The sequence below is a fragment of the Piliocolobus tephrosceles genome, chromosome 10 (assembly GCF_002776525.5).
Source record: "Piliocolobus tephrosceles isolate RC106 chromosome 10, ASM277652v3, whole genome shotgun sequence".
In the NCBI taxonomy this organism is placed as follows: domain Eukaryota; kingdom Metazoa; phylum Chordata; class Mammalia; order Primates; family Cercopithecidae; genus Piliocolobus; species Piliocolobus tephrosceles.
Window position 1 is genome coordinate 107,744,874 of NC_045443.1, and position 19,805 is coordinate 107,764,678.

Here is a 19,805-nt window from a genome sequence, read left to right on the forward strand (position 1 = left end):
TGACTACATTTAGTTTAGTGATTACACCCTGCTAACGTAACTGAAAATAAATAGTAATGAATATTTTACTGTTTTTATATCTCAAAGGTTTTTATATTGGATTTTAAGTATATCTTAATATAAATCTGGTTGAATTGATAGTCTCAAAATATTTTGATTGCTGTCATCTCTGAGGAAGTGTACACACAAAAAATGCCATGGAGATTTGCCCTTTATCCTAATTTGTTTGTTATTATCAATACTTTAGATAAATAATAATTTTTTAAATTATGCAATTACAATGTGCCAGATATCATACTAGTCTTCTTATATACATTATTCTCATTTATGTCATTGTACAACTCTGTAAGTACAATTTTTTTTAAATTTAAGTTTCTTTTTTTTTTTCAGAGACAGGATCTCACTCTGTTACCCAGGCTGGAGTGCAGTGGTGTGATCATGGCTCACTGCAGCCTGAAACTCCTAGGCTCAAGTGATCCTCCCACCTCAGCCTCCTGAGAAGCTTGGACTACAAGCATGAGCCACCATGCCCAGCTAATTTTCTTTTTTTGTTTTGTTTTATTTTGTTTTGTAGAGATGTGGTCTCACTGTGTTTCCCAGGCTGGTCTTAAACTCCTGGCCTCAAGTAGTCCTCCCACTTTGGCCTCCTGAAGTGGTAGAATTACAGGCATGAGCCTGCACCTGGCTGTTATTACTATTCCCAGTTTTTACAGATAAAGGATCTGAGACATACAGAGGGTTTAAGCTGACTTGCCTGACACCCCATTTCTTGTAAGTAGTAGAACTATGAGTTGGATTTAGCAGTCTGGCTGTAGAGCCATCAATAGTTTGCATATGACAAAAAGCTGGAAGAAATAGTCAACCTGAAACACATGATGGAATTATAGTTCAGAATCATCTTGGTAGATAGAGGCACTGTGCTTAAACAAAATGCCATTAATGGGATTATAATAAATATAATGTGGTAGAATTCAGGTTTTGTTTGCCAATTCAACACATCATCTATTACTAACGCAGCTTTAAAAAATGCATAAATGATTATACTACATTAATTTTTAAAAAGTATCCTTTTTATGGTCTAATTATGCCTGGAGTATTATTTCATATTTTTGACTTCATGTTTTAAGAGACAGTCATGCCAAAGTCCTATATGAGGGTGACTAAAATGGATGAAAAGTCTGGAAACTTTCATATCAATAATTGATTATGTATTAACTGAAACAAAAGACTAGAGAAAGACACAGTGGGAATTGATTATGTATTAAGGAATAAAAGACTGAAGAACGACATAATAAATAGTTAAAGGATTATGAAAAAGATGGTGTTCGGAAAAAAATTAACATGCAGGCCTGAGACTGCTATCCCTAGAAAGGTCTGCTTGCAAAGTTGGCCCTTGGCTGGCATCTGGGGGAACTTGGTTCTTGGATGGATTCCTGCCATTCGCTGATAAGAATGGCTCACCTTGCCTAAAGTATATGAAGAGTGTGGTTTATGTCGAACTCCTGCTTGCCTTTCCTTCCTCCCTGTCTCTCTCCCTCCCTCCCTCCCTCCCTTCCTCTGTCCCTTCCTTCATTCCTTCCTCCCTTCCTTCGTTCTCTCTCTCTCTCTCTCTTTTTTCTCTCTCTCTCTCTCTGTCTCTCTCTCTCCTCTTCCTGGACTATTGGTACAGGGTAGGCAGAATGTGCCTAGATGATCAGCTCCTAGTAAAAACCCTGGGAACTAAGTCTCCAATGAGCCTCCCTGATCATTTCATGTATGTTGTTACAACTCATCGCTGGAGGAATTAATTATGCCCTCTGTGACTGCAGTGGGAGACAACTTTTAGAAGTTTGCACCTGGTTTCCTCCAGATTTCACCCCATGTGCCTTTTCCCTCTGCTGATTTCGCTTGGTATTCAGTGTAATAAATCATAGCCAAGAGTATGACTGTATGCGTTGAGTCCTCCCAGTGAATCACTGAATCTAGAGATGGTCTTGGGGACCCCTGACACAGATGGATTAGTGGTTTTTGTTTGTTTGTTTGTTTATGAGAAAGCCAAATTAGGATCAACGAATGGTGATTAGAATGAAATATTTGATTGACTAGAGAAAAATGTCTACCACTTGAGCTTTCTTCAGTAATGGAGCAGGCTGACAGTCTCACTCTGTCACTCAGGCTGGAGTGCACTGGCATGATCTCAGCTCACTGCAACCTCCACCTCCCAGGTTCAAGCGATTCTCATGCCTCAGCCTCCCAAGTGTCTGGGATTACAGGCGCCCACCACCATGCCCAGCTAAGTTTTGTATTTTTGGTACAGACGGAGTTTCACCATGTTAGCCAGACTGGTCTTGAACTCCTGACCTCAAGCAATCTGCCCACCTCGGCCTCCCAAAGTGCTGGGATCACAGGCTTGAGCCACCTCACCCAGCCCAGATAAGGGACATTTTTGAAGTCATGTGTGCAGTAAGTAGAAGAACATTGGATCAGTATTTTGGGTTTTTTAATTTTTTTTTTTTTTTTTTTTTTTTGAGACAGAGTCTTGCTCTGTCGCCCAGGCTGGAGTGCAGTGGCGCTATCTTGGCTCACTGCAAGCTCTGCCTCCCAGGTTCACACCATTCTGCCTCAGCCTCCTGAGTAGGTGGGACTATAGGTGCCTGCCACCACGCCCAGCTAATTTTTTTGTATTTTTAGTAGAGACAGGGTTTCACCATGTTAGCTGGGATGGTCTCGATCTCCTGACCTTGTGATCTGCCCGTCTCGACCTCCCAAAGTGCTGGGATTACAGGCTTGAGCCACCGTGCCTGGCTGGGTTTTTTAATCTTAAAAAATCTGATTATGCCAGGTGTGGTGGTTCATGCCTGTATTATTTTTTAAACACCTGGTGGGAAACTTAAATTTGCCATTTAATCTGGTAGCCTTCAGCTACCTCTTTTGGTATGATTTTTTCTGTTTCATAGGCAGCAATCTAAGCTTGAAGACTTTCTCTCACTTACTGGAAGGACAAAGAATAGAACATGTGCCTCTTGTAGTAGTGCCAGTAGCTAATGATTTTACCATCTTAGTCACCTTGATCTCTCTGATTCTCTGCTTTCATAATTTGAAAAAGCAAACAAAAAACCGGTCTCAATGATATACAGTACTAGTGCCCTTCCCAAAGTGGTCATTTGTATGAATGCATGCCTTTGGGATCTGAATTTTTTTTATAGCAACAAATGAACCTCTGGTTAAGGTTCCATTGGAACTCATGCAATGAAAGGTCACCCCTGGTTTATGGTGTATGGGTGTATTATAGCCCATTGTGTTTTCTCCCCTGACCATTACAAGAAGCTCAGCTGTTTTGCAGTTATAGCTACTTTTAAAATATGCTTGGTCAAGTAATATTTATAAGCAGCTTTAGAAAGGGCCAGCCAATTCATTCTACAGCTACTGACAGAAATCCTAGAGCTAAATTGGAAAGATTATGAAATCTTCTTAAAATACTTCAAAGAGAAGCACAATGAAGATAAGGGAATCCTGGCAAGATGTGCTGCAGCTGTCAGGTCCTGAAAAATTAGGAATCAAATTTTGACACTTGTAATTGAATCATCCACCCTTCTAAGTGAGCCCAGGCAAACCTGTGATATTTTTAGAACCTTTCAAATCACATTGTACTCTTTAGAGTTCATAGCAGGACCTGAGGCCCCTAAAATTTCCCAAGAGATAGAACAAAACAGAATCAAATAAATTTGGCTCAGTTCACTGTAATAGAAGTGTAGTGCATTATGCATGCAGTCTAGGTAATGCCACACTTTTAACCCCAAATTTTAAAACTTTTCATGGATTTTTTTTTTTTCTGGATACTTAACTGCTTGGACAGCAGTCGAAGCACCCATTAGAGGTAGTAACAGCTGTGTGGTGGTGATTTGATTTATAATAGAAGCACAGAGACCTCTTGGATGGTGTGACTGACTGTGTTCCACAGATGGATGTTCCTGTGTCACAAATTTCATTTAATACAGATTTCTACCCACATATATCATATTGATTATTACAGACTCTCTTAAAAGACTGAGCAGTTAACTAGCCACTACCATATGTAGATAATTACATTGCTTATGCTTGACTTGGTGAGATTTTCTAATTTACAGTTGAAAATGTGCCACTAACAGGTTAGAAAAGGTTAGTATAGTATTTGTATGTGTGTTTATATGGCATTAGTTATGATGGGTGATTTAAAAAGACTGTCATTTTAGCAGATTACAAAGGCTGCTTTGAAACATTTTCTCTTGCCTTAAAACAAACAGCAACTCTGAGACCAGACTTCAGGGAATCCAAATAATTTATTGGAGCGTGACATGATGGCCTTTTCAGGTTTTCTTCAAGTCTGAAGTTCTGTCTAGAGCACAAGACACTAACAAATGAGCAGAAAGACTGTGGCCTTTGTGTGTATTCATGCCACTCCTAAACAGTTGGTTCTATCTCATCTCATGCGTAACTCCCTTGAGCCAATTCCTGTAGTTGTCTATGCTTATACATTATTTGATGAAATAACTGACAAAGATGTGATTTAATTAAGAAATGGAAAATAGCCCGGATGTTGTACTAACAGTATTTGAAAAGTGTTCATTCTAGTTATTTTTTCTAACTTACTGAACTTTGGTAAGTAGTATTAATTTTTCTATGGGTTCCTAGTGCTTTTTTATTTTAAAAAATGGCTCTGGCTGGACGCAGTGGCTGATGCCTGTAATTCCAGCACTTTGGGAGGTCAAGGCGGGAGGATCACCTGAGGTCAGGCGTTCTAGACCAGCCTGGCCAACATGGTGAAACCCTGTCTCCACTAAAAATACAAAATTAGGCCAGGCACGGTGGCTCACGCCTGTAATCCCAGCACTTTGGGAGGCCGAGGCAGGCAGATCACAAGGTCAGGAGATCAAGACCATCCTGGCTAACACGGTGAAAATCCATCTCTACTAAAAATACAAAAAAATTACCCAGGCATGGTGGCAGATGCCTGTAATCCCAGCTACTCGGGAGGCTGAGGCTAGAGAATCACTTGAACCTGGGAGGTGGAGGTTGCAGTGACTCGAGATTGTGCCATTGCATTCCAGTCTGGGAGACAAGAGCAAGACTCCGTCTGAGAAAAAAAAAAAAAATGGCTTTGTGGTTCTTAAACAATATAAAGTGCTTATTATATGATAGTCTTAAGTCTTCACAGCTAATTACTTTGAAAATCATTTTCATGCCAGATATTGAGGGAGAAAATTTACAGTAGGAGCAGCAGTTCTTGTTTCACATAAATTTCTAGAATGATGCCTGGAATCCATTAATTCTTTTGAGTTTTCTGATAAGCAAAAAACATTTATAAATGATTATATTCTTAGAGAAATAAACTGCCTATCTATTACAGAAGCTAGCTCAGACTCTGATCATTACTCTTAAAGGCTGTAAAACATATTAAATACACAAAAGGAAAAAGAACATCTGTCAGTTTCCATTTTGATCACAAGGGAGCCGAGTCTTTAAAATTGGTCCTGAAGCCAGAAGCTAGCACTATAAAGCATTAGTCCATTACAAAAGAGATAAAGATTAGAGTTTCACACAACTGAGTACTCTCTCAGCACCTGCTAGCATAAATCGTAAAGTATTAATCTTATTTGATCTCAGCTTCTAAAATGATGGCTGCTCTTTCATAGAAGACTAACAGATTACAAATGTATATGAGTACAAATGATTAGTAATAGCTGCTATAATGGGCTTTCCTGCCCAGTGGCAAGCTTTGTAGTTCACTTTACTGACAAATTCGTTTGGTTTACCTGTTAACGATACACTATGGGAAGGTTTTTCCTTAATGTTCTAAGAATTTGTTGCTTACCTCCTATGCCTTTAAAAATTATTTTTTTCATTTTAGCTAAAGGTGACTGGCTGAGAGTTCTTTATAATATCTTGCCCAGCTACTGCAAAGGTTGAGTGGATTAATATCTTGGCACACCTGCAATATTTGTGGCACGTGTGTGTACCGGAGCATACCCCATTTAGGAAGCTCTACTCTGGAGCAGTGCTACTCAAAGTGTGGTCTGTAGACTAGTTTCAGTTCAGAGACTGTTAGTTTCTTCTAATCTGCAGCCATATAAATTGAGAGGAAACATTTAGAAACCCTTATAGTCATTTGACCTCGGTATTTTCATTATTTTACAAAAGTATCCGATGAACAAATGTTGAGAAATTTTTTAAAAAACTGGTCCTTTATCCTTAACAGATAGTTTGAGAAGTCCTGCTACTCGTAGAAGTGGAGTTGGTGAGCCATAGAATATGTACAGTTTCTACTTCAGTAGACAAGCCAAGTTGTTTTCCAGACTGTTGCTCTAAATTACATATCTTGCTCTCTACTTCCTCCACATCATCACCAACACTTGATATTGAAAGATTTTTTATTTTTGCCAATTGGGTAGGTGTGAAAATGGCATCTCATTGTTGTCTTAATTTTTTTTTTTAGATGGAGTCTCTCTCTGTTGCCCAGTATCTTCTCTGGCTTTGAGAAATTTGGCTCCCTTTTTCTTTTTTTTTTTTTTTTTTGAGACGGAGTCTCGCTCTATGGCCCAGGCTGGAGTGCAGTGGCCGGATCTCAGCTCACTGCAAGCTCCGCCTCCCGGGTTTATGCCATTCTCCTGCCTCAGCCTCCGGAGTAGCTGGGACTACAGGCGCCCGCCACCTCGCCCAGCTAGTTTTTTGTATTTTTTTTTAGTAGAGACGGGGTTTCACCGTGTTAGCCAGGATGGTCTCGATCTCCTGACCTCATGATCCGCCCATCTCGTCCTCCCAAAGTGCTGGGATTACAGGCTTGAGCCACCGCGCCCGGCCCTGGCTCCCTTTTTCTATATTGCATTTATTTATTTGCTCAATCAGTTAACTTGCTTGTTTGCTCGATTTAAACAATCTATCAACTACTCCGGCCTCCTTCTTTACACACCAATTCTGTGCCCCTATCCCACCAACCACATTTTAACCCTCTGTGTCTATATTCCCCATGACTCCTCACTCACCCCTCTGTGTCCTCAGCTGCCAGGCCTGCTAGCCTATGTCTCTGTGTGTTTCCTCAGCCCCTAACCCCATCATTGCATATCCTTAGCCATTCAGCCTGTTGATCTGTACTTCCATTAACTCCCCCTACTCCCTTGTGTCCCCAGTCACCAGCCTCCTGGTCCACACTTCTAATACAACCAAGTCCCCTCATTTCCCAGTATCCTCGACCTCTGAACCCTGTACCCCGCCATGCCTCTATGCAGCTCCCCAACCTTACTGCCACCTTCATGCAGCTCTCTTATCTACTGCCCACCTCTCCAGCCACCATTTTGACCCCTGTGAACCAGGAATGGAAGGGAAGAGGAGGGCAGTTTTTACCCTTACTCTCATCTGAGTGTACAGCAGAGTTTACCAGAGGCTTCACAAATGATCGGGCCATTGCTCTGGCAGCTAATGGAATTAGTACTTGTGTTTTGTAAGTCTGAAGATTTAGTTTCAATGTGTTCGTCAGTTTTGGTTTTTGTATGACATTGAAGATTCAGAAATAACCTAAAATCCAAATGATAATTAAAAGAAACCACGAATGGAAGAAAAAACATTGATAATGTGTTTTCTTTGTTCTAAATAATTGTGGAATAGTAGAGCTCTTAGAATGCTTTGATGGCTACCTATTGCTTAATCATATGTAACTGATTAATCTGACCCAGACTACTCTTCCATTAGGTATTATATATAATGAATATCAAGTAATAACCAATCAGCATAAAGCACACTCAGTAATTTGTAGGTTTGTTCTTTCATCAGAAACATTTATAGCTTTCAGCTTTTAAAAATAGTTCTGGAGCACAGCAAGATAGAGAAGGGGAAAATTGGCCTCTATATTACAGAGGATAGCAGATGAACAGGATTGATTTCATTTTGGGCACTTTGCCCAGGACACTTTTAATAGCATATATAGTTACTCTAGGGATTCTGAATCTGTGGTTATGTCAGGCTTACACATTTATTCTTTAAAAGGAAAATTTGCAAGTTATTAGACTTCAGGTACATTAGTATGACTTAAATTTTTAATTTTTAAAGAAGTTTCTATAATGCAGTCATTGAAAATTTGTGGTATGAGGGCTGGATTCCTTAATATTAAAACTAACCTAATCATGGATAGAAAAATATTTTAAACTTTCTTCTTCTAAAACACAGTGTGTTCCTCAGTTCTTTCAAAATTTTTTTTGTTTGTTTTTGTTTTGTTTGTTTGTTTTTTTGAGATAGAATCTCGCTCTGTCACCCAGGCTGGAGTGCACTGGCACTATCTCAGCTCACTGCAACCCCTGCTTCCCAGGTTCAAGCGATTCTCTTGCCTCAGCCTCCCGAGTAGCTGGGATTACAGGCACACTCCACCACGCCTGGCTAATTTTTTATATTTTTAGTAGAGATGAGGTTTCGCCATGTTGCCCAGGCTGGTCTCAAACTCCTGAGCTCACACAGTCCCACCACCTCAGCCTCCCAAAGTGCTAGGATACAGGTGTGAGCCACTGCACCTGGCCAACTCTTTCAAAGTTTAAGTCAAGTTTAAAAAACTAGGAATTGGAAGTTTATTTAACGTGAAGAATTTTTCATCTTAATATTTTAAAGGAATGTTTGTATACTCAGGAATCAAGTATTTTAGAAAAAAATTAAATTTTAGAGATGCTGTACTTTCTATTTTACTACTTTATAAGTTAGAATTATTGACCTTAGAATTTGCTTTAAAAATTGGAAGGAAAAGCCAGGCACAGTGGCTCATGCCTGTAATCCTAGCACTTTGGGAGGCCAAAGTGGGCGGATCACCTGAGGTCAGGAGTTCGAGACCAACCTGGCCAACATGGTGAAACCCCATCTCTACTAAAAATGCAAAAATTAGCCAGGCATGGTGGTGTGTGCCTGTAATCCCAGCTACCCGGGAGGCCAAGGCAGGAAAATCGCTGGAACCCTGGAGGCAGAGGCTGCAGTGAGCCAAGATCGTGCCACTGCACTCCAGCCTGGGTGAGAAAGCAAGTCTCCGTCTCAAAGAAAAAAAAAATTGGAAGGAAAAATACCAATATGGGCTGGGCACAGTTGCTCATGCCTGTAATCCCAGCCCTTTGGGAGGCCAAGGTGAGTGGATCACCTGACGTCAGGAGCAAGACCAGCCTGGCGTGGTAGCAGGCACCTGTAATCCCAGCTACTTGAGAGGCTGAGGCAGGAGATTCGCTTGAACCTGGGAGATGGAGATTGCAGTGAGGGGAGATTGCGCCGCTGCACTCCAGCCTTTGAGACAAGAGCAAGACTCCATCTCAAAAAAAGAAAAATAACAATATGGTAATAGAGCTTGTGTTGGGATAGTGGCTTTGAGTGAACTTTTCCTTTTTTCTGTTTTCCAAAATTTCAACAATATGTTCATTACTTTTATTATTTGTAAAATTATTTATTAACTATCCCCCAAAATTAGCTTTAAGAAGCAGTGGACATTAAAAAGGCTAAGATTCTTTTTTTTATTTTTTTGAGACGGAATCTCACTCTGTTGCCCAGTCTGGAGTGCAGTGGCTCAATCTCACTGCAACCTCTGCCTCCCGGGTTCAAGCAATTCTTCTGCCTCAGCCTCCCAAGTAGCTGGGACTACAGGCACATGACTGGTCTTGAATTCCTGGACTCACGCATTCCCCTGCCTCAGCCTCCCAAAGTGCTGGGATTATAGGCGTGAGCCAACTTGCCCAGCCAAAATTATTTTATATAGTACAAAAATCTGGAAATTATTAGTAGTCTTAATACAGAAGAGGAAGTGTTTTTAAAGTATTATGTTCTGTTTCAGAAATATCAGAAATTTCTGGCATTTTCTTCTGGCGTTTGCTTCTTACATTGAGCAATACTGTACAGTCATACATTGCTTAATGACAAGGATACATTTTGAGAAATGCACTGTTAGAGAGTTTTGTTGTTGTGTGAACATCATAGACCTTACGCAAACCTTGACGATATAGCCTACTACACAACTAGACTGTATGCCATAGCCTATTGCTCCTAGGCTGCAAACTTGTGCAGCATGTTACTATACTAAATAGTGTAGGCAACTGTAACAGAGTGGTAGGTATTATTTGTTTATCTAAACAGACCTAAACTTAGAAAAGGTACAGTGAAACTATGGTATTGTAGGCCAGGCACAGTGGCTCATGCCTGTAATTCCAGCACTTTTGAGGCCGAGTCTGGTGGATCACTTGAGGCCAGGAGTTCAAGAGCAGCCTGGTCAACATAGTGAAACCCCATCTCTACTAAAAATACAAAAATTAGCCAGGCGTGGCGATGGGTGCCCCTAATCCCAGCTACTCAGGAATCGAGGCAGGAGAATCGCTTGAACCTGGGAGGCAGAGGTTGCAGTGAGCCAAGATGATGCCACTGCACTCTAGCCTGGGCGACAGAGTGAGACTCCATCTAAAAAATTGTGTATATGATATTGTAATATTATACAAAGAAATCTTTCTTTCTTTCTCTTTCTTTCTTTTTCTTTCTTTCTTTCTTTCTTTCTTTCTTTCTTTCTTTCTTTCTTTCTTTTTCTTTCCTTCTTTCTTTTTCTTTCCTCTCCCCTCCCCTTCCCTCTCCTCCCCTCCCCTCTCCTCTCCTCTGCTCTCTTCTTTTCTTTTCTTTTCTTTCAAGACTGAGTCTCACTCTGTCATCCAGACTGGAGTGCAGTGGTGTGATCTCAGCTCACTGCAACCTGTGCCTCTGGGTTCAAGCGATTCTCTTGCCTCATCCTCCTTTTAGTAGAGATAGGGTTTCACCATTGAAGGAGGGGCAGGCACCATGTTGGCCAGGCTGGTTTCGAACTCCTGACCTCAAGTGATCCAACCATCTTGGCCTCCCAAAGTATTGGGATTACAGGCGTGAGCCCCCACACCCAGCCTTGAATTCCTTTAAATATTATGCTACTTTGTTTGCTCTTCCAAACTCTAGTTGGTATTACTTAATGGGGTGTTTCCATTAGAGTTGTAACTTTTTTCCATTATTAGTTATAACTTTGATATCATGGGTAGGTAAATAGATAAATTAGATAACTACGAGTTTTCACTAACTTGGGATATTCTTAGCTTTTTAACATTTGGGATGGGTACCATCTCAGTGTCTCAGATGTCTGATAGCAATATATAGTCACAGTACATTTCTTAAGTGATAAATAGTAGCCACGAGTGTTGATGGTTCTGGTTGGCTATATTAGTCCCAGTAGTCCAATGGACTGCTACCAAAATAGTACAGTACATGAGATATACCGTGATAAAACCACAACCAGAATTGTGGTCATTATTTCCTCCTTTTTCTTCTTTTTTAAACCTTTTTATTTTTATAAGATTGTGTTTCTGTTTTCCTAATCCTTATTTGTAAAGTCTAAAATGAATAACTTTTATATAAGGATTTAGAATATTTAAGGCCAGGTACGGTGACTCATGCCTGTAATCCCAGCACTTTGGGAGGCCAAGGCGGGTGAATCACTTGAGTCGAGGACTTCAAACCAGCCTGGGCAACATAGTGAAATCCCATCTTTACAAAAAATGCAAAAATTAGCCAGGCGTGTTGCTCTGCACCTGGGGGCCTCCTACTCAGGAGGCTGAGGCAGGAGAATTGCTTGAGCCCAGGAGGTTAAGGCTACAATGAACTGTGATCTCACCACTGCACTACAGCCTGGGCAACAGAGAAAACCCTATCTCGAAATATATATATATATACATGCACACATATATATACACACATAAATTTGTATATGTATACATATACATATACACATAATATATACATATATATGTACATATGAGTCAAAAAATTAAAAACAAAATATTTAAACACTCTGGGTGACAGAGTGAGATTTGATCTCAAAAAAATAAATAAATAAATATAGGAATTCATTTGGTAAGTACTGTTTATTATCTATTACATATTAGGCACTGTGCCAGATACAGAGGATACAACGCAGAGTTGCTTAGAGCAAGATACTTGCAGGTCCTGCCCTCATCAAGCTTAAGGAATAGTGGGGAAAACAAATACTGAACTGAAATTTAAAATGGTGGCAATCGTTACACAGAACTGAATAGGCTCTGCAAATAAGTAACAGGAGTTTAACCTGTGTAGGGATGAAGACAGGAAGGTGGGGTTTGAGAAGTTTTCTAATAAAACTAAATTATTAAGTTATTATGTAATTATATAAAGTCTTAAAACGAAATTATATATGTGTGACACATGTTGGGAAGTAGAAAAGAAAATATGTTAATACATTGAGTTTATACAGATGTATGATATTTAGCTACTACTTTACTCATTGGATTACATACTGTGTTTCTTTTACAGTTCAAACGATATGTCAGTAAACTTCGAAGCAAGAGTACAGTTTTCAAAAAGAAACATCAGATAATAGCTGAACTTAAAGCTGAATTCGGTCTTTTGCAGAGAACTGAAGAACTTCTTAAGCAACGTCATGAAAATATTCAACAACAATTGGTAATATGGTATTTTCTTGGGCTACTATAAATACAAATGCCAGGAGATTTATGGGTTACAGCTTTATACTGAGGTCATTGTTTTTACTGGAAAAATCATAAAAGTATTACTTTTCTCTGATTAATTACAGACATGTCATATAAGTTGATTCATTTATTTTTAATGTAGCAGTAAGCACTGGCTTTTGTGTGTGTGCTGACTTTGGGGTTATTAATAGAATAACTTGAATTCCAAGTAGGTTTTTTCTTTTGGTTAGTTAATATGAGTAAAATTATCATACCAAGAGAGTGACTGTAAAATTTTTTTTTATCATGGCCTGCTGGGCAGGAATTTCTAAGCAGCCACTTCCAAGAAGCTTTAGAAAGAAATATCCAGGAAAGTGCTGTGTGGAAGTCTGCTTCCAGGCTTATTCCTTATGTGTTTGTGCCTTAGTTGTCTGAGAAGAGTTAAACCCAAAGTAGTCCAACAGCAAGGTTGTTCTAATTGTGGATGCCAGTTCCTCAGGGTTTTCTTCATTTCGCTTTTATTTTTTCTTTCACCAATGGGGAAACTGTTTCATCTGGGTGCTGGTTTACCAGCTAGCAATAATCTGGTAGAGGTAAGTGGAATTTCAACCTGTTGTGTTTCCTTTTAACTGGCAATATGAACTGTCTCATGCTGATGAATATTATTTGCTTTTAGGGAACTTAAGGTTGAAAATTCACTGTGAATCAACATGGATTCTAACAGCACTAACTTTAAAACTGATAGTAGTAACTACATTATTGTTTACTTCAAAATATTTTCTAATTTCTATTGTGATTTCTTTGACCTTTTGGTTATGGCTTAAAATCAAACATTTGGGGGATTTTCTAGTTACCTTTCTATTATGAATTTCTAGGTTATTTTCATTGTGACCAGAGAGCACACTCTGATTTCAGTCCTGTGAAATTTGTAGTCTTGCATTATGGCCCAGCGTATGGTCTGTTTTGGTAATTGTTTCATGTGCAATGAAAGGAATGTATATTCTGCGGTTGTTGGGAATAGTATTCTTTTTTTTTTTTTTTTTTTTTTTTGAGCTGGAGTCTTGCTCAGTCACTTAGGCTGGAGTACAGTGGTGCGATCTCGGCTCACTGCAAGCTCCACCTCCCAGGTTCACGCCGTTCTCCTGCCTCAGCCTCCCGAGTAGCTGGGACTACAGGTGCCCACCATCACGGCTGGCTAATTTTTCGTATTTTTAGTGGAGATGGGGTTTCATCGTGTTAGCCAGGATGGTCTTGATCTCCTGACCTCGTGATTCGCCCACCTTGGCCTCCCAAAGTGCTGGGATTACAGGCATAAGCCACTGCGCCCAGCCGGGAATAGTATTCTAAGTATGTCAATTCAGTCAGTATGTTAGCCATGATATTCACATCTTCTATATTCCTGTTGATTTTTTGTCTGCCTGTTCCATCAGTTACTGAGATAAGTGTGTTAAAAATCTCTAACTATAATTATTGCTTTGTTGCTTTTTTTAGTTCCATCAGTTTTTGCTTTATATTTTTTTCTTAAGTTGGGTTCCTAGAAGCAGAGCTCGAGAAGGGAATTCTTTGTGCTAGTGATTTATTGAGGGAGTACCTTCAGAAGGAGGAGAGTGAGGGAAGCAGATGAGGCAACAGAAAAAAGCCAAGCAAGAAAAAGACATGGTCTGAACTGGAGTTGGCTTCATTCTGATCCCATGATCAACTTTGGAACAAGTTGCACTGGAGTTGATTCCACCTTGATGCAAGGGGGCTGGCCTTTTGTACCGCATGGCAGTCAGTCATTTGGCTGTGGTCAGGTGTAACCTCTTAGGTGAGACACCTCCCATTTGGCTGAGGGCACTCTCTGGAGAAGAGTGTAACGATGAGCTATTTAGCAGTCAACACTCATAACAGTTTGCAAATGAGGTCTGAGTGGGGCACCAGCAACATCTACTACAGTTCACCCCTTGCACTAGTAGAATCTACTTGTTTGTCGCATTAAATTTACTCCACCCAGCTATAGCTTCTATAGGATTCTGGTTGGTCACAATTTCTAGGAAAACTTATAGGAGAAAGATTAGAGAGACAAATGGAAACTCTCACTGCTACATTTGGTTCCAAGGACATAACTGATACTCAACATCTCCTTCCTTTACCGTCTATTCTAGACTTCCCTCACCTCAGCTAGCACCTCTTCTGGTTTCGATGACTTACTTGGTGGGATGACCCAGTTCCTTATCCTTGAGAAGTATGAGACTCTAGTAATCATGCCCTTACCAGGCCATGGTTGCTATACTTCCCCATTTACAGTTAAAACTGGGCATGGGAATACTAAGGTATGCCCAATGGATCATCTGAGTCCTAAATATATTTCTTTCTGTCCCTATTATATAGCAGCATCCATATAGCCTTATGATATCCTGCTTTCTTTGCCTGCTATCCTATTGACATGAGGAGCCCAAGTGACCAGATGGTAGTCAGAACATTAAATGTCAAGGGCCTCTTAACGTGCCTTCTGATGGAAGCATGCCCACTCTGGCAACCAGAACACCTATACCCACAGAGCCTAAAGTTGTCTGGAAGGGAAGCATAATTCCCTAAAGTGGATCAATGGGGATCATGGTTAGTGGTGACACCTATACTTTCATCTCATGGTTCTGAGACCTATGCTTTCTGTTGGGAACATAGCACCATATCATGGGCGTTGGTTTAAGGTGTATACCCCATCCTAAAGGTAGAACTCGTTTTCATAGGCCATCCAGGTCCAAGCTGGGGCCTTATGTTTAAGACACTGGTCCACTATTCTGTCAGGCCATCAGCTTTCCAGATAGTGTAGTATGTGGTAAAATTACTGAATTATATGGTCATATGACAGCTATCATACTTCCTTTGCTGTAAAGTATATCCCTTGGTTTGAGGTGATATTATGTGAGATTCTACATCAGTAGACTGAATGCTCTTAGCCCTTGGATAGTACTGCTGGCTGAAGTACAATGGGCAAGAAAGACAAACCTATACCCAGAATATGGATCAGTCCCATTAAGGATGAAATGTCACCCTTTTCAGGGCAGAAAGAGTCTGATGTTATTAAATTGCCACAAAATAGGGGGTTAGTTTCCTCAAGGGATGATTCCATACCCAGAGCTCAGGATTGGTCCCTCTTGCTGGCGGGTCAGATGTTTGATATTGGCAGTAGCTAGATGAGCATGGATGAGAGAGTGCCCATGCTGTTTGGCTCATACCTAACTTCCATCTCTACCAACAAAGCCATTCTGTTTGTGAGTCCATTGTTTAAGCACTGTGTGGGCCAGTGTCAGAGGCTGGCTGACATCTGCTGGCCAAATCATCCTTTCCACTTAGTTGTTCAGTGCCTCTTCTGCAGTGGACATTTTCCAGTTTCCATGTAATGAAAAGATCTTTATACTTAGTGCCTACACCCATAGGTTCATCCACATGCCTCTTTCCTGGACCTCCTTGTCCTTGCTGTCTTGCATCTTCCAGGGCCTTGACCAACAAGCTGAGCCATTTGCCACTGCCCAGAGGATGCAGGATAATCTGGGGATTCAAGGTTCTTAAATGGGTCTATCCATATACCCCCATCCCAGACTCAGCACCCTTTTTCTTCTCTGTCAGGGCCCTGACTTTGGCATGGAATTTGCCTAGACTAAGAATTCAACTTTCTCTGGAGTTTTGCCAGTCTTAAAATTAAGTCCTGTGCCTGGTTTTCAGCTCCCTCTGCCATTTAGCCATGGGAAATGAGGGTTTCTTTAAAGCCCTTAAGGAGGTTCTCTAACTTGATCACTTTGCTTTAAATTACAAATTAATGGATTTGAGCCTGTTATCTCTTCAACCATCAGCGAAGATTAGTGATAGCCACCCCAGTTCCATAGTCCTTATAGTTACTATTTGTCCTCAAATGCCAGAAACATTACACTGTCTAGTACATCTTTGTATCAGTTCAGATCCTCCAAGAAGCAGACATTGAGATGGGATTACATGTACAAGAGATTTATTGAAGGACACACTTATGAAGGATAAAGGGAAGGGAACAGGAGGAGGCAGGGAAAGCCTTCAGGCTCTGATCCAGGTCTGACACCTGTGAAAGGAGAGGGCAAAGGAATGAAGATTGGGTAGAAATAGCCTCAAACTTCAGCACAACTCTGAGACAGTTTTGGTCAGGTTAATGAAGAGTTCCTGAGCCAGTCACCTGTTAGAGGAGTCCCTTGTCAGGCAGGACTGGGCCAACACTAGTACTACTGCTGTGCTCAGTCATTGGCTGAGAGCAGCTCCAGGGAATCATAGTGTTGGTGCAAACATGGTGATGAACCCAAAGGGGCAGCAGCTATGGATATCAGTCATCTCTGTTCCCCTCAGCCAACTCTCTTGAAAGCAATCTGAGCCATAAAATTTTGCTGGCCACTACAATCCCCATCCACCTGTATTCTTCTTCCCCAATTCACCACAAGTGAAAGTCTTATTAGTTGCACTGCTACAACATGCCCGGGACTGTCAGCACTCTACCTGCCACAGTGATAGAGTCCTTAGTTCCATTTAGCCAGTGAGTGATTGCACTCTAGTGCTTATGCCAGAGATTATAATATACACCCTTGACTGATTACAGTCTTCACTAATTTTGTGTGTGTGTGTGTGTGTGACAGAGTCTCTCTCTCTGGAGTGCAGTGACATGATCTCAGCTCATGCAACCTCCACCCCCCAGGTTCAAGTGTTTCTCCTGCCTCAGCCTCCCAAGTAGCTGGGACCACAGGAGTGTGCCACCACACCTGGCTATATTTTTGTATTTTGTTTTAGTAGAGACAGGGTTTCACCATGTTAGCCAGGATGGTCTCGATCTCCCGACCTTGTGATCCACCTGCCTTGGCTTCCCAAAGTGCTGGGATTACAGGTATGAGCCACCACGCCCAGCCAGTCTTCACTAAATTTTTACTTTTGCCGTGTCCTGGGCAATGCAGGAACCTAAAACACTTTAACTTTGTTTACCACCTTCCCATATTTAGTGCTATTGTTGATAATATTTTTTTAATTCTAAGTACAGTTTTCTTGAGAAAGGGTCTTGTTCTGTTGCCCAGGCTGGAATGTAGTGGTACAGTCAGAGCTCACTGCAGCCTCAACCTCCTGGGCTCAAGTGATCCTCCCAAGTACCTGGACTACAGGCGTCCACTACCACACCCAGCTAATTTTTGTGTGTATTTTTTTCAGAAATGGGGTCTCACTATGTTGTCCAGGCTGGCCTCAAACTCAGGGGCTCAGGCAATCCTCCTACCTCAGCCTCCCAAAGTGCTAGGATTATAGGTGTGAGCCACTGTGCCTGGGCCTAGATAGAATTTAAATTGTACATGATATTATATTCAATATTATTCTAGATTATCTACCTGTTTACTCTTTTCATGGTTCTTCTTTTCTTCCTTCATCATCTTTCTTCTGTTGGTATCTGCCTAATGAGCTCACCTTAAGTATTTCATTTAGTTCAGGCCTGCTGAAGTCTTCTCAGTTTTTGCTTTTCTTAAGACACCTGTGTTCTACCTTCATTTTGAAACACATTTTTACTGAATGTAGAATTTCTGGTTGGCAGCTGTTTTCTTTCAGGACTTTAAAGATTTAATTCCATTTTCTTCTGGCTTCCATTATTTATTTCATAACATCAACTGTACATCTTGTTTTTTTTTTTTTCAAGGTAGTCTGTTATTCTCTGGTTGTTTTTAAGATCTTCTCTCTGTGTTTGGTTGTTCAGTGGTTTTGCTATGACTTTTCTAGGTATGATTTTCTTTTTTATTCACCTGGCTTAGGGTCTGTGAAGCTTCTTGAATATGTGGCTTGATGTCTTTGTTCATTTTTGAAAAGTTCTCAGCCATGTTTATTTATTTATTTATGTCTTTCTTTCTTTCTTTTCTTTTTTTTTTTTTTTTAAGACAGGGTCTCACTATGTTCTCCAGGCTGGAGTGCAGTGGTGTGATCTCAGCTCATTGCAGCCTCGACTTCCTGGGCTCAGGCAATTCTCCCACTTCAGCCTCCTAAGCAGCTGGGCCCACGGGCCTGAGCCACCATGCCCAGCCTTTGTGTGTGTGTGTGTGTATTTTTGGTAGTTTTTTTAGAGACAGGATTTTGCCATGATGGCTGGTCTTGAACTCCTAGGTCCAAATGATCCACCTGCCTCAGCCTCCCAAGGCTGGGGTTACAGGCATGAGCCACTATGCCCAGCTCAGTATTTCTTCAATTATTACTTCAATCTTATTCTGTCCTCTTTCACTTTAACTCCAACTACATGCATGTTGGACATTTTCACCATTTTCCATGTATTTCTTATGGGCTTGGTGTTTTTCTTTTTCTTTTTTCCATTTTCTATTATTTTTTTCCTCTCTGTGATTCAATCTGTATTTTTTTCTACTGTGCTATTTTCCAGTTGATTAATCTTCTTCTTTCTTGTGGGTCTCGTCTGTTATTTAATTCATTTGTTGAATTCTTAATATCAATTATTATATTTCTCAGCTTTAGAATTTCCATATGATTCAATTTTATAGATTGCAGTTATTTGTAACATTCTTCAACTTTTTATTTTCTTGAATATATTAATCACAGCTATTTTAAAGTTCATGTTTGGAATTTATTTGAGCACCTATTTCTGTTGTCTGTTTTTTGTTTTTTTTTTTTTGTTTTTTTTCAAGACAGAGTCTCACTCTATCACCCAGGCTAGAGTGCAGTATTGTGATCTTGGCTCACTGCAACCTCTGCCTCCTGGGTTCAAGTGATTCTCCCACCTCAGCCTCCTGAGTAGCTGGGACTACAGGCACCCACCACCACAGCCGGCTAATTTTTTGTATTTTTAGTAGAGACGAAATTTCACCATGTTGGCCAGACTGGTCTTGAACTCCTGACTTTAAGTGATCTGCCCTTCTCGACCTCCCAAAGTGATGGGATTACATGCATGAGCCACTGTTCCTGGCCATGTATTTTTTTCTCTTGATTTTCATTCATTTGGGCCTATTACTTTGCTTACTTAGTAATTTTTTTATTGAATGTTGGGTGTAAAGTGTCGTTAAATTTTAGAAGCTCTGACTATGTTTGTTTTTAATTTTTTATTGAATGTTGGGTATAAAGTGTTGTTAAATTTTAGAAGCTCTGACTATACTTGTTTTTAATTTTTTATTGAATGTTGGGTATAAAATGTCGTTAAAGTTTAGAAGCTCTGACTATATTTGTTTTTAATTTTTTATTGAATGTTGGGTATAAAGTGTCATTAAATTTTAGAAGCTCTGACTATATTTGTTTTTCTATAAGGAGGATTTAATTTTTTTCTGGAAAGTTACCTTGATCAAGTTGAGGGTAGGTTTTTTTGTT

At 40.3% G+C, this 19,805-nt stretch overlaps 1 protein-coding gene across 1 annotated transcript in view; it reads left to right on the top strand.

The window, feature by feature from the left end:
• IFT81 (intraflagellar transport 81) overlaps positions 1-19,805 on the top strand; it is a 91,570-nt gene that overhangs the window by 42,730 nt on the left and 29,035 nt on the right. The window contains exon 6 of the mRNA XM_026454625.1: positions 12,322-12,471. Coding sequence (XP_026310410.1) covers positions 12,322-12,471 — 150 coding nt within the window. The remainder of the gene's footprint in view (positions 1-12,321; positions 12,472-19,805) is intronic.